Source organism: Neolamprologus brichardi, chromosome 13 (genome assembly GCF_056152115.1).
Source record: "Neolamprologus brichardi isolate AB-2024 chromosome 13, ASM5615211v1, whole genome shotgun sequence".
Classification (NCBI taxonomy): Eukaryota; Metazoa; Chordata; class Actinopteri; order Cichliformes; family Cichlidae; genus Neolamprologus; species Neolamprologus brichardi.
In genome coordinates this window covers 4,135,063-4,150,926 of record NC_142116.1, presented here as the reverse complement: position 1 = coordinate 4,150,926, position 15,864 = coordinate 4,135,063, and the positions used below count along the sequence as shown (strand labels likewise).

The 15,864-nt window shown below is 40.6% G+C and overlaps 1 protein-coding gene across 3 annotated transcripts in view; it reads left to right on the top strand.

The window, feature by feature from the left end:
• The window catches only part of atrnl1a (attractin like 1a), a 359,651-nt gene that overhangs the window by 34,648 nt on the left and 309,139 nt on the right, over positions 1-15,864 (top strand). For 2 of the 3 annotated variants that reach the window (XM_087849988.1, XM_087849987.1), the window contains exons 2-4: positions 12,156-12,239; positions 14,082-14,195; positions 15,081-15,209. In XM_087849988.1, the coding sequence (XP_087706114.1) occupies positions 12,156-12,239; positions 14,082-14,195; positions 15,081-15,209 (327 nt within the window). Of the gene's footprint in view, positions 1-743; positions 863-12,155; positions 12,240-14,081; positions 14,196-15,080; positions 15,210-15,864 lie in introns of those variants that run through there. The other variant, XM_087849989.1, reaches the window with a different exon arrangement.

Genomic DNA, 15,864 nt, shown 5'->3' with positions numbered 1-15,864 from the left:
TATAACCACATTTAACTGGGCCTTCTAAAGTCATTCAGAGGGCATATTCAGAAAAAGCCTAAGTAAACAAAAGTGTTGTTTGGAGGTGCAAAGGCAACCTTCCTGACATACTTACTCTCATTCAGGTTAGGAGTTGTCAAGTCATTATCTAACCCCAGTAACCTAATATTCAGCTGGGAAAGCTGGCAGGACATTGGATATTTATTTCTCCTCGTTGCACCGTTAGACTTTCCTAGAATGTAAAATGCAAAACTTATAATATCACAGTGTAGTATATTTTGGATCTGCACCTGAACTATGAGCCATTATACTCAGTGTTGGGGAGTAACGGAATACATGTACCGCCGTTACGTATTTAAAATACAAAATATGAGTAACTGTATTCCGTTACAGTTACCGTTTAAAAAGGTGGTATTTAGAATACAGTTACTTTGTTGAAATAAATGGATTACACGGCGGTACTTTCCTGTTTCATATTGTGGCGGGTCAGGACTGTTTGGGTTTTGTTTGACAGCTACGTTCTGTTGTTCCAGGCGGCAGCGTTACGGTTGCCATGGTTACAGGGTACCGCTCTCTCTGTGTGTGTTTCCTGGGTGAGAGAGGCCTTTTTGTCGTTGTTGTTGTGCTAAGCTAATAGGCAGAATGCTACAGGTATAGCTCTAAAGAATGTAGCATCATGGGCAGTGTAGTCCGTGCTGCAGGGAGAATGGACTGCCATACACGTCATGTGTCTGTGAGCGAGGGACGGAGAAAAAGGAGAGTGGAAAAAGTATGAGTTGTCATCGAGCAAAAACGGGAGCTGGAAGCATGTAAATATAATAATAACCACTGCAGCCAAGAAGAGAGCCTGATGAGCCCAGTTGTAAGTAAGCTATTAAGACTCGACTGTACACCGTGTTCGTGTTTTCCTCCGAAACAATAAGTTCTGTTGGAGCAGCCTTTCAACGGCTCTCTCTGTCTCTGCTAGCAAACTTGACCCAGACAACAAAGTAAAGCTAGTTTTCGGCTACAAGCCGACACAGAACCCACCGTATTAGCCAGAGGTCCCTTTTCTACGGTTCGGAGCCGCGGACTTTTAGTAACAGTAAATCACAGCAATAGTACATTCATGTAGTTGTAAACAGCATGATAATATATTAAGTAATCCAAAGTATTCAGAATACGTTACTCTCATTGAGTAACGTAACGGAATACATTACAGAATACATTTTGGGGCATGTGTTCTGTATTCTGTAATGGAATACATTTTAAAAGTAACCTTCCCAACACTGATTATACTATATATAGTTTTAAATTTCAAATTAGAACATTTACGTTAAAATATGACTTGCTATGTCATACTGTGATATAATGTGCAACCATGAAAAGTATTCCCATGTAGTAAAAGTGGTGAACGGTGCTGCTGAGTGTACTCAAGCTGCAGCAACCTCAGCAGAGACTCAGCTGTGTTTTTTTTTTTTAACACAAGGGAGGGTACCGAGTGGCCTTAGAGGGAATTCCACTGCTCTGTGCATTGTTATAAATTATGTGATTCAATCAGGCGAGTCTCTGCCACAAGCTGTTTTTTCTAAATATGGTCATCTAAAACTATAGAGTGCAGGAGTGGTGTTATTCTTGGAGGATTTTCAAGGCTGTGAATTTTTATGATTTCTTTTTCCCCAAATGTATGAAAGAGAGTGTGTGTGTGTGTGTGTGTGCGTATCTGTTTCATGAGGGAAGGCATTTTTGCAAAGTGAAATCACTTCTGGACAACTCTCCCTTCTTTAATAGGTCAGTTTACGGCACAGTTTGAGAGCAGGCGTGTGCTGTGAAGGGTTAGGGTGATGATTAAAGGGCTGGGAACGAAAACAGTCTCTGGAAGCTCTTAAGCACAAACATGTGTGCGTCGTTTTGTTTCTCACATAGATGATGTCAAAGTCAGCTGACTAGATGCTGTCACTGAAAGTCTTTGTGCGTGCGGTTGTGTGTTTGTGTCACTGCGGTTGTTTTTGATTATGTGTTCCTCTCTAGTATGAATGTGTCACTGGGCTGTCGTGCAGTTAGCGGTCAGTAAATGTCTGTCTGTAGTGGGGGATTACAGAGAAAATCAATACTACAAGGCTGCTTTGATGTAGCCTGTAAGACACATTGACCTGTCAGTTCAACTTGTAGCCTTGAATTTCTTCTTCTCTTTTTGGTGAGCAGACAGTCTGCTTAACTTTAGTTCTGCAATTCAGTTCAGTCAGGGTTACACTGCAGACTCTCTGGGCTAATACTGCTGTAATTCAATTTCCTTACTGGTGCCATTATGGCTTATTAAATCTTAAATAACCTGATGCATTAACTGTGGCACTGCTGTACAGCATAACAGTATAGACAGATGTCCACCCAACTTTCTGAGGCATCCTCCTGGGAGCTGTAGTTTTTAAATGCTCATAAAGATGGTGTGTTTTGTCTTTATTAAATGAGGTGTCCATAGTGTGCCCACCTCCTGTCTAAAGACAGCTGGGATAGGCTGAAAAATCTGATTTAAACTTGGCTAATCTCCCCTTGAAAGTCATCTCTGTGCGCACCTCTAGGCCACTTGCAGTGCTATTTAAATCACTTCCTGGAAGTATCACTTGGTACTTTTGTGCATTTGTTATGAGCCTCAAACATGCATAGAGAGTAAACATCAGCTCTGAGCCTAAACCGGCTTTAATGACTGCTGATAAAAACTGGGTCTCCAAACAGCAGCTTGTAGTGGGAGATTCATAGCTAGAAAGCAGCACGTTTTTATTTTTGTTTTGTTTTTTAGACATCTACAGTGCTGTGCATCATAAATTCATCCCTCAGGGTGAGACTGTCAATGCCGTGTTCTTCTGTAAAATCTCAAGGTGTATGTAAGGCGTACGCCTGCAGTTTCAGCCCCTCCCCTACCCAAGCGTGCACGGGTAGGGCCACGTATTATCGACACTTGCAAAACAGACGTGTCTGTCTGCCTTGCATGAACACGTACACAAGAAGCAGTAGTTAGTGCGTGTGTGTGTAAGCAGCAGTTGTGCTGATCCATCATCAAATAACAGAAAACAGGAAGATATTTCCGACTATTGATTTTTAAGTCAGATTGTAATTTGACTGCATTTGCCAGTAAATGTCATGACTTAATAATGTTATAGCTGTTTAGCTAATATCCAGGCACTTGTGTTCACTAATTAGAGTTGGCTAAATAAATCAGCATTGTATATCAACTTTAAAACATTTCTTCATGATGGAAATGAGAAATAAAATCCGGCATGCGTGTTTGTCTTTCATCTGTGCAATAAAGATAAATAACGCTGGCTCCAATGCTCTCGGCCATCGACAATGCCATCAGGAAGCAATAGGATGATTGGACTATGAGCAAATTGCCCAACCGTAGTTCAGACCCAGAATACATTTATACAAACTCTAATAGGGATGCACCGATACCGATATCGGCCTGGATACCACATTTTCTAAAGTACTCGTACTCGTTAAAAGTCCCCCGATACCGGGGACCGATACCACGGTCTGAGACCTGTCTATGTTTGAGCGGCATGTAAGGGGTTAATCACAGGCCCCAAGTGCCCGCCCCCAGGCCCCGAGTGCCCGCCCCCAGGCCCCGGCTGCAGCTCAGAGCTGAGAGAAGGGCAGGCGAGACAAGTCAGCCGTGTGGAACTATTTCAAAGTGAACGAAGACGCGAAAACAAAGGCGGACTGCAAATTGTGCTCAGCGAAATTGTGCAGAGGAGGCTCTAAAGGTAGCGCATTTAACACAAGCAATTTAATCAAGCACCAAAATCCCAACACGACAACGAGTACAAAGAGTTTACCCACGCTTATTTACCCACGCTTATTAGCACAGAGGAGCATAGCTGATGCTATAGCAGTGGGACGCAAAATAGTTGGGCATTTTAAACATTCCGCCTTAGCCTACTCCCGCCTCGAGGACATTCAGGGACAGCTCAACCAGCCAATAAAGAGACTGCAGCAGGACGCACAGACGCGCTGGAACAGCACGTATTACATGCTCCAGTCCCTCATTGAGCAAAAGCGAGTGCTGGGCGTGTCCGAGCACAAACTCCCTGACTATCTCACCGCTCACCAATGGGCTCTTATGGAGACGACTGTTGCCATCCTCGCCCCCTTTGGGGAACTAACTAAAAAAGTGAGCAGCTACGACGCACTAGCCTCTGATGTCATCCCAGCTGTGACTGTGCTAGTGAGACTTCTAAACAGAGAAACAGACGAACAAATTTAAAATTAAATTTTGTTTTTTTATAATTATTTATTCTGTAATATGTTGCATACAACATGCTTTTCATTTTAAATAAATGTTCTTAATTCCAAACTAGTCCCTTGTTTGTTTGTTTTTTGTTAAATTATAGGACTAAAGCTGTTACCTGCAAATTTAAATCATGTTTTTATTAAGTACTCGGTATCGGCGAGTACTGAAATGCAAGTACTCGTACTCGTTTCCAAAAAAGTGGTATCGGTGCATCCCTAACCTCTAAATGTATTCTGTTGTTAATAATCTGCTGCCTCTGTTAAACATGACTTATCAGATTCCAATGATTCCAGGCCGATTTCTGTTTAACTCTGGCCACAAGTGACAGTATCAGGCTGCTGAAGAAGTAAATTTTGCAGCAGACTTAATAGAGAAGTCATAAAGTAAGCAACTGAGTAATATTAGTAATATTAACTAATCAGCAATAAGGCAATAAACCTTTAGTAAAATGCCACAGGCTTCCGGAAACTGGTGGTCATACCCTACCTAATAAGACTGAATCAGTGAAGCAATGCATTTAACTCAATCTCTGATACCTTATAAATTTACTTCCATCGATTACAACCTTTTATAATTTACTGAGAATCTGAAAGATTTAGCTTCAGCATATGACAACAACTATACTGCAATTCTGAGACTGAAATGCTCGAGAGAAACAAGTGTGAAAGGGATGAAGAAGTTGTTGGCGTCATGAGTAATGCTGCTTTAAAAGAATATGTTTTTTTTTATTTGAATAGATGAGGAGGTGAGTGAAGGCTTGAGCTTTCCATTAGCAGATGTGTGCATGACACGAGCAGATGGTATTAAATGAGTAGGGAGGTGGTGCAGAAGGTGTAGCCAGGCCTCCCTCTGGATAGAGTGACAGGGGAGAAGATGAAAAGGGAGATTTGTAACTACACTACCTGGCGATATTGGGCTCTCTCTCTTAATCTGTCTGTCGCGCTTGTTCTTTTTCCATCCATTTGTCTGTCTATCCCCCATGCATCTGTCTTCTGTGCTGCATCAATTATTCACCCGGAGCAAATGAATATTTCAAGGGGGTGCTGGACTCTCTTCCTCCATACCTCATGCTCTCATTGCTGTCTCTGTTTTTATCAGTCTGCTCGCCGCCCCTCCTCTTGCTCTGCCACCGTCACCCTTTCACGGCTCGTCCCTCGGTGCTTTCGTACAATATATAAGCATGTGTTACTCCTGATCCCAATTCCGCGGTGTATGTAAAGGTTTTGACTTTGGCCTCGTATTATGACCAGCCTTCTGCCCCTGCTCACCATTTATAACCTCAGCTAGCTGTGAGTCTGCCTGTGAGTGATGGCTTCCTGCCGACACATGTACGCCGTCTTCTTCTGTGCCAGGCGTTTTTGGGGGAAGATTAATGGGAGAGGTGTTTGGAGTGACGGCTTGTTGAGACTGTAGGAGGCTACTCCAGTCAGCTTCACATTAACAATGAATGTGATCTACCTTGCACATGCTTTCATAGATACTGAATATGCAGAAGATCTCAGCCTGAGAAAACCAGAGGAGAGCTAAACCAAGGCTTTGTTAAAATTTAACTCTTGATTCTATTTTTTTGAATAATAATTTTTTGCACGTTTCAAAATGTTAGGGTTTGGGCGATATAGTGAACCGGTCATTGTCCCACACATCTGTTTTCATAGCTGCTTATACAACTGTCGGAAACAATGATTGCAAATAGTTGTGTTCACGACTTTAGATCACAAAGCAGAGAGGGAGGCAACACACTCCAACATGGGCAGGCTGCAGTCAGACTGAATGGTCAAGGTTTGCAAATAATTGGCATCTAATTTCTAAACACAAGCAGATTACTAACACGTTACTATCAATCTGAATTAGTGCAACTGTGACATGTCTTTTTGCAATAGCAGGCTTGACTCAGCTGGTTCCCAACTGTTCATATTCTGGTTATATTCCTATATAAAAGCACGATTGTCAAGCCCATTTGTCACTGTGCAGTTAAATTGCTGTCTTGCAGCAACTACATCTCTTTTTATGGAGGAATTTCTGGACTCTGAAGACAGCAACAGATTTGTCCTTTCTTGTCAATTTATAGCAGTTAATCACCAAATTATCACAGATTACATGTACTGACTCCATTTTATCACAAACCTAAACTGTGCACAAAAGCTGCTTTGAAGACAGACCTGATTGCCGTCCTTGAGGCAACCATTTCAAATTTCCAGTCTATTGCACACGGTCACATTAGTATTTAGCATCTGATTGCCACTTGCTCGTAGTAATCGTATGATGACTAATTAGCTGTTTTTTTTTTCAAATGCCACTGTACCTGTAAAAATACACAAACAATTAAAACACAAAAGAAGAAGAAGAAACAAAAGTGACAATGGAGTCTGAGTGACTGAGGTTCTGCAATTGAATTTCTAAGAAGTTTACAACGCAGTAAACAGTAATTAAAATAATAAAAATATAGGCTGGGAAGTGCGTTTCACTGCTGCCACACATCAGCATGGTTTAAGCTTTGGCTTATTCAACCCACGAGGAACTTTTTCTGCAGGCAGAACCCAGGCATGAGTAGGGATGGGTATCGTTTAGGTTTTATCCGATACCAGTACCAAACCGGTACTTTTGAAACGGTGCCGGTGCTTAAACGGTGCTCGAACCGGTGCTTAAAGAATGGAGAACACAAACTTTGTCCAAAAACCTCTCATGTTTAGCTGTTTTTTTGTAAAAAGATAACAATGTTAGCCTTTTCTGCAGCTATAGGGGATTTATGGCATCACTCTTGGCTGGAAGCAGTGCTTAATCAATGGAAAAAACACAAACTTTATCCAAAAACCTCTCATGTTTAACTGTTTCCCTCTTTTTCTTTGGTCATTTTAGCCTTTTTGGCCAGGGTGAAGGGAGTATCTGCCATCAAACAAGAAGACAGCCGCATGTAACTACGACGGTGTTTGCTAGTTCACCTTACATGCATTAATGTAATAACGTGGTTAGCCTACTCAATGTAAATTACACACGAACAACATTAAGCTACTCACGCAGAGAAGAATGGCTGCTGCTGCCATCATCATCGTCCTGGCCACTGGCAGGGCTAGGGGCCAGGACTCTCCTCTTCTGGTTTTTGGGGGATGTTGCTTACTCCGGGTCCGATAACAGGCAACCCACAAGCAGTAGATGTGCACGGTGTGAGGTCTCGCAGCAAGCTATCAAATACGGCGCATTTCTCGGCTTTAAAAGAACCCCGCTATGCGTCGCCAGGTGTTTCATCAAATTTGAGGTGTTACCTCCTTTGCACAGTATCACCTTAAAGCACTTGTTGCAGGCTGCTGAGTTTCCATCTTTTGGAGTACAGCCAGACTTTTGACCGCTTCGCCTTGGGCATTTTTAATCTGTAGCTCTGCTCTAAAAGAACGTACGTACCAGGGCTCGCCTACTATCCTTGGAAAGGTAAAATGATTGGCTAGAATTCAAAGTGTATGACATCTCAGGGGGAAAAAAAGCACTGAAATAAAGCACCGAAATGTGTGCTGCTTTTTGGTCTGGTTACTACCGTTTATGTCAGAACCGGTGCCATAATGGCACCGGATACCGGTACCCATCCCTAGGCAGGAGTGGCCTTGTTGCTTTCCCTCACAGTCCAGACACATGCATGTTTGGATAACTGAATAGATTCAAAGATTCCAGCTGAGATGAGTTTTTCGTGTGAATGGTCATCTGTGTGTCAGTGTGCATTATCCCCTCTATTACACCATCTTATTTGAAATAAGCTTCATCCTGCTCCAACCTTCGATGCAACAGTGTGGAATGAATAAACGTTCCAGCATTTTTTTCTTTTCTATTTCACTTTTGTTTTCTAGCTTATGAACTCGTGCTGTCACAGCACAGCCTTTTAACCTTTTAGTTGCTGTTGTGGGTTAAGATAAAATAGCCATACTAGGCTTTTGGTTGCTGGGATGTAGCAGTTGCTTCCTTCTAGTTCTTCATCATTTAACACCCACACTGCAAAGAAATTGCACGAGTGACAGTTAGTGACTTTGTAGGCCTTTTCCTCTTTTTCTTAGACTTTGATAATGGCTTTACATTTTATTAATTTCACCTTTCAAAGCTCTTTGCTAAAGTTTTACAGCATTTCCATAATGACCTTCTTTAAATGGGATGTGAAATATGGCCCTAAATTCCAAAAATGTGAACATCAATAAAACAGGTGCAGTAATAAGACAAGAAAATAGACAATAGATCTTGGGAACAGACATTCAGTTTTAGACATTAAAGATGTTCATGTGTCATCATCATCATCATTATCATCACCATCATCATCACCATCAATATGATCAACATTTAAGTCATTGTTACAGCAGCATGACATGAATATTTGTCTTCTAATCCAGGATTAAAGCCGGGGATCTAACTGTGATCAGCAGGGACTGATAGAAGAGTGATAGATGGAGGAGTAAATGGGCAGAAGTGAAGGGAAGAAGAGAACAAAACAGACAGACCTTCTGCATCCTGTCTTGTTCCTCCTTTACATATATTGTGTCTGTGAGTGTGAGTATATGTGTGTGCTTCTGTTTTACTGGCAGGATGTATGCATTTACTGTAGCTCGCATCCCGCTGTGCAGCAATCTGTTAGCACTTCCTTAGGTTCCTTTGTTTACCAGAAACGGCATACCTGGCTGAGGTTCTGAGCTGGGAGTGAAATGTAGTGAAATGTTGCACTCGCACAAACACTTGTTACCTCAAAAACTGAGTGTATGCACTCTGCAGGATGCTAGGGACAGGGCAGTTTCTTCTAAACGTAACCGATGATGGTTTATGACTTATGAAATGCTGTTTTACAATTGCAGCAGTAAGTGTTTTGCTGGGCGTGAGAAGCATCATGGCAAATATAAATATGCTTTACCTTTATTGATCGGATGGATGCTTCTATTCAAAGTTATGGTGGTAATGTTATATATATATATGTTGCTAGAGGCCTTTTTTCCTTCCATTTTATGCTTTCAATCACTATTTGATGTTTTATTAGCAGTAATACAATACTATATGCCTTTCATTATTGAATGTCTTTTTTTCTCTATTTCATATCAAGCAGCACTATTTTCAAGACAGATTTCCTCTTGGGGACAATAAAGGTTATTTGGCTTGATTGATTTCTTTGAGTTCTGTTTCCTCTGACATTAGAGTCTACGGTCAGAGGAAAGCATTTTACATTGATTGCAAAACTAATTGTCTTTAATTGGTGTATCATTGGACACAGTTCATAAACACGAGTTAGGATAATCACATAGACCGACGCTACACCAGTGAATTTTTAAAACAGTGGGTTATTCCATTTTCGACGTGTGCTTCAGAACTAGCTCTCAGCCTCATGTTGTGATTTTGTGGATTCTACCAAGTTTTATCTACTATGTCTGTCTCTGTTATCTTGTTTTATGCTTTCCCCCCCAAGGACACAAGAAAAATGAGTTTCACTCTATTTTTCTCCTTCTTCTTTTTTTCCAGTCTGGCAGTGTGCCACGGTGAGCACAGATCCTATAGTGAGGGCTTAGATAATGAGCACACACGGTCACACAGTAACATAGTGTTCGACTGGCGGCAGCCGGCGACGTCGTCACTGTATGTGGTGCCGATATGTTGTGTGTGAGAGTGTGTGTTTTCAGATTTTCCCTTGAGCATGGGATTACTTTGATTGACAAGTGCAATCGCTGGTTACCACCATCTCAGTTTTTACAGATGTCACACGAATTTGTCATGTTGGGATCGCTATAGCAACAGCATCAGGGATTGTCTCACCTTGATTTCAGAGGGACGCCACGTTTCGTCACCTCATACTGTTATTCTGCCAATCTTTCAGTCAGTCTGAATCAATCTGAGATGCTTGTTAGGCCTGCTGCCTGGGAAAATAATAATTATTAACATGACTGCAAAGCAGAGCTGTGTTGGGCAGTCTTTGGTTCCACTATAGCACCAGGAAGGACAAAAGGGGAGATGACAAATCTTAGTTTTACAAGACATAATGTAATGTAATGTAATCCAGGATTAAATAATGAATACAGCTGTGGTGTCTGCTATTGTGAAGCCTGATGGTGTCTTCACAATAAAACCAGCTCCATTCATAAAAACTGGCACGAAGCAGATGAGTTAGAATACACACCAAGGGAAATTACATTTTTGATGGGGTGGGTGGTGCTGAAAATATGGAGAAAATTTTATAATAAAGAAATAAGTGTGCGAGATATTAAGTATTCTTTGGCAGGTAGACTGAGAAGAATCCTAGCTGAAAGTAAAAGATGGTGACTGGACAGAGAGGGGAAAAAAAGATGATGCACTGAAATAATGTTGTACACTTATAAAATTTACTGAAATAACATAAAATATGTTGGAATATAAAATTTACAGGCTTTAGTTTTAGTCTTTGGTGCATCTGTTTATTGAGTCATCTGCACTGAAAAGGTGCTGTGTTCTTATTCTAATACCTGTGCAGAACCTCCATATAGTAACAGTTAAAAATACTAAATGAACAATCAAAACTAAAAACTGAAACTGAACATTTTAAAATGGTAAAAACTCAACTGGAATGATACCCTCACCCAGGCACCACCCACCCCCAACACTGCTCACTGGTGGTGGTGATGATGATGAAATCATGGCTCATGAAGACTTTGGATGAGGTGCCTGAACAAAACACATGATGTAGAAATGGGGAGGAGGATCGCTTCGCCATGCCACACCCCTTCAAGGGAGAGTGGAAGATCACAGTGGATTAAAAGGCGATAAGAGGCCGACTGGCTGCGTGGACACAGTTTGTTGGACAGGAACATTTTGAACGAGGTGAATTTGACAGTGTGAGATAATGTACGTGCTGAAGAATAAAAGGCAGCAAGAATAGGCGATGTTACCAACTAACTTCCTTCCTGGCTTCCAGCCTTCTTCTGTGTACATGTTGGTAGTGGGGATAATGAGTTGAGCTGTGTTGATGTTTGCAAGCATCTCTCCTGATGCACAGTTGCATCCCAGTTTGTGTGGCTTTGTGTCTTCATCCTCAGCTCAGTGGATGCATCCATCATGGCAGGCGGTTTTTCCTTCTTTAACACTGCTCTCTTCTGCCAAGGTCAGCTCGTTATATCCATGCAGCTCAGTACTGGTCCCATTGTATTGCAGGCTCTCAATCTCTCACTTTAATAGCAGCTTCCTCTCATTGATTTTAGGGTGCTGAGCTACAGGATCCTTCTTGGTTAGTGTGGATGTTCTTCTGCTCCTCCATAATTTCCATGTAAGGTCTCTAATCGGTCCTACTGTTACAGCAGTCTTTAGGGCGTATGATGTTCTTAATCTGGGGGAAATAATTAAATGGGCCATTTTAGAACAGTTAGGCTGAGCACCAGTTGTTATAAAGTGCTCACTATTTCATATTGCCAAAGTTTTACTGTGCAGTCATCAAATGGATGTTGATTTTAAATAATTTAAGCTATTATTTTCAATTCAAATGATATAATATTAAATTTGTTGCTAAGAAGAATGGTTTCTTCTTCTTCTTTTTATATGATTAGTGTGTTTGTTTAAAACAAATGTTTATTTGTATTTTCTTACCAAGGAATAACCTGAAATAAGGAGGGAAAAAAGCTCATGCCCTGCCACGCTTGATCTGGTGGTAGTAAATCAAACATTAAGCCCAAATACAACTCCTCGATGTCACATGATTGCACTGATGGGGACCCTCACTGATGTAAAAATGAGTATCTTTGTCTTGTAGGGGTCACAAGATAAGATTTCAACTCTAATTTCTGTCTGTTTTGGGTTGTTTGTTGGTGCGGAGGGACGAACCAGGCCACAGACTCCAGTTGTTTCTGATTTTGAGCATATTAAACTGTGTCGCTGTGTTCATGTTTTCTCCCCTCTGTGTCTCTTTCTGCAGGTTAACAGACCTGTCAGGCTCTCTCACAGATGGTCCATTCAACTATAAGTACAAGACCAAGTGCACTTGGTTAATAGAAGGATTGTAAGTACCACTGTTTTTATCTTCCACATGTCATCATTAATCTTACTTACTTCCACTTGGATAAAGACTTTATTCTGTATCTAACTTAAGGGCTCTAGATAAGAGAGACTGTATTATTCTGTAAAAAGAAGGTTTGTCTATGAATATAGTAGTTACTGTGCTCCGTAGTTGCTTTTTGCATATTTACTGCTCATGCTGCACTGACTGAAAGTGCTTCACTCGCAATTTTATTCTCTTGCTGTGGAAATACAATGCTTGTTTGCACTACATGTTGTATACAGTGTTAGACCACCGTGTAAAAGTCACAGAATGGCAACTAAAATCATTATTTTCTAACACGGTGTGTAAAGTCATACATTTAATGGTCTCTGTATGCTCTGGAATGTTAGATGAGCTCTGGGTAAAGCAATGAAGATGTCCATGATCTCCTTGGGAAATGCTGAAGGGCAGCTCAGGCTCCGTAATATATTACTACGATTATATATGCTATTATTTATTTTACTGTACTAGCTGCATTTTCTCTAAGAAAAATGAGAGAAAGTTACTCAAAAGTCAGTTCAAGCTCATTTTATTTGTATATCGTATCACACATTCCCCTCGGAAGGCTTTAACTACTGAATGGGTGACTGAAAATGTGATTTTCAGGCATTTTTGTTGCACAACAAGAAGGTCACCTTGCCAACACATTTCAACTCCCAACTCGACACTTAATGGGACTCACAGTAGTGCATTTGTGTCAGTTTGTGTAGGTTTTTGGTTACTGAATAGAAAAGGGAAGTGTCAAATTTTAACTCTGCTGGTTGTCAGCTCTTTGTATTTTATAAATTCGGTCTGGCCCACAGACCAGTTATTCCACATATATTCTTTGAATCAGCTCCCAGCTAACATCTACATGTAGAGGACAGTCTGCACACTCTCTGATAGGACCAAAGCACCAAAGCTTCTCCTTTCTTGTTATACTTTAACATAAACTTCACTGATATGTCTCCATTTACAACACGTCACATTACTGTGACAACTTTTGCCCACCGTGTTGTTGTGCCCATTTCAGACATTGAGGCATTCATTAGAACAAGCTGCACAATGAAAAATGATGCTAAAGGGTTACTGCCAATCATTTTTACACATGCTTTAAAACATGCTAATGAGCTAATCTGAAAGATGATTTTAAGTGATAGATTCATTTTTAAAAAAAAATATTTTTAATGACAGATTGTTATAAAATCTCCAGAGCATATTCATTTGTCAAAGAGGAATAAATAAATCAGGTATGAGCTAAGAAAGGAAACAATCTGCTCCATCACACCCTGGTGTATTTAAATTTGCAATGATTGTACAGTGCAGATTTTCCTGGAGATTTACCTTCATTTTAATGTCTAGGCCTATTAATGTCTATTTTTTACCAATTAGGTATGCATGTCCACATAAGGGAGACAATGATTAGTTCCCTGGTGTTTGCCTTTATGTGTAAAATCGGTTGATCATCATATGCAGGTTTATCTAAAGCTGAAATAAAAGTTTATTTCAGGATTGGACCTTTACAAAACTAGAATACTTGATACTAATAGTCTGCATGTGAACACTGCACGAAATGCATCTTCTACAGTGCTGGCATTAGGCAAGGACACATCTCACAAGGATTTTAATATAGCAAAAAGGTTTTCTGCAGTGGCTGTGAGTCCCTGAACTGTCGATTTATGATCTTAACCACAGATCTTATGAATAGTGGAGACACTTCCATAAAGTAAGAATCATATGAAGCTTATAGGTAGTATATATATTTATCAAGAGTACTTTTGTCACACCTGTTTATTCTGCATTCCCTCTCTCCCCGTCTCCCAGCCCCAACGCTGTACTCAGGCTTCGCTTCAATCACTTTGCCACAGAGTGCAGCTGGGACCACATGTACGTCTATGATGGAGACTCCATTTACGCCCCTTTGATTGCCGTCTTCAGGTGAGCACCTGCTAGTCTGAATAGGAGAGCTGTGCAATGGAGGGAATATGTAAATGACTTAGGTACCCTTTGGCACTGCTTCAAAAGTGCCAATAAATTTGTGCTTGTGCAGTCAAATGACTCCATGTATGGCCAAACAATGGACCCCATAATTGCTGGCTTACCACAATACAGCAATAATAGAAAGAAAATACTGCAATTACTCACATTACCCCTGAATGCCACTTCTTTTTCTCGAGATTTATTCTGTACTTTGCTCTTTTTTCCCTTCTAAAGAACAATCTACAAGCATGTGGGTGGAACTCTTTCATTTCATGCAAATTCATTAAAACAGTAATGCCGCAATATTTTACCAACCTCCCACTTATTCTAATCCACTGAGGCTTATCTCTCGTTAAGAGTTCAATTGTTTCCATAAAGGGGCAATTTGGACTATTTCAAGAAAAATATATAAAAATATCTGCCATTTGATTATGCATAGTCTCGACTTGTGTCGCATTCTTACCTACAGTAAGTAAGCTTAAATTGTTCATTATGGATGGGTACCTCCACTTTGCATTGTAAAAAACAAACACTAGTTCCTGCAGGGAGCTTGGGCTCAGTGTGGACATGGGTACATTTGCAGCGCATTGCACGGATTAAAAGTGACAACCCGGTCCCCACAAAAAATCATAATCAAACTAAATTTAATTTGCCACAGCACTGCAATGTTTTTTACTTCAAGGCTAATTACTGTCATGTATTTCTGTGGGGTGGCAGTGCTTTCAGACTAGAGCACATCATAGACCAAATAGATTTCAGAAAACCTTCTGTTATTATTTTGGGTCCACGGGGGACGTCTGTCTTTGCAGGTCTCATTGCCTTTCTGTTGAATTCTTTTCTCAGCGGTCTAGTGGTGCCAGAGACCAGAGGTAATGAGACAGTTCCTGAGGTTGTGACAACATCCGGCTATGCTCTGCTTTACTTCTTTAGTGACGCTGCCTACAACTTGACTGGTTTCAGCATCGCCTACTCGTAAGTCTTGATATTGTTCTCACCGTCACTCACCCCCACCCCATCAATGTGTCCACTATTTGACAGATTACCAGCTTGTCGTGGAGGACAAAAATGGCCAAAGAAATGTAATTGTTCCCGTTCGTGATCAGTCTGTTCTCTCCGATATAAACAAAAGAGAACACATTTGTATTTGTATTGAAATTTGTACTGAAATGTCAGCCAAATACCAAATCCTGATAGCATCAGCTTGTTAATGTGTGCTTATTTGTGGCAGCAGATCAAATGCATCATCAGCTAATTGATTTGCAATATCAAGCAGTTACATCCACAGCTTACTAAGTGATTATTTTTACCAAATGCTATGGCTGTGTTATATTGTGTGCTTCTATTGTCTGTGTGATTTCATTTGTCACTTATAGAACAATGAAATTAGTCTTTTCCCATTAAGACAAATCAGAGTGACATGAAAGTTCAATACAGACAGAAAGTGTGCAACAGGCTCATATTATTAATATTTTGATAAGATAAGATAAGACTTTATTGATCCCACGACGGGGACATTTTTGCGTTAATGAGAACTTAACAAGGTAAAAAATTTAATCTGTATATTTCAAAATTAAGCAAAGGCTTTGAGAGTTTTTGCAGCTTCTCATTATCATCTGCTGCCAGACTT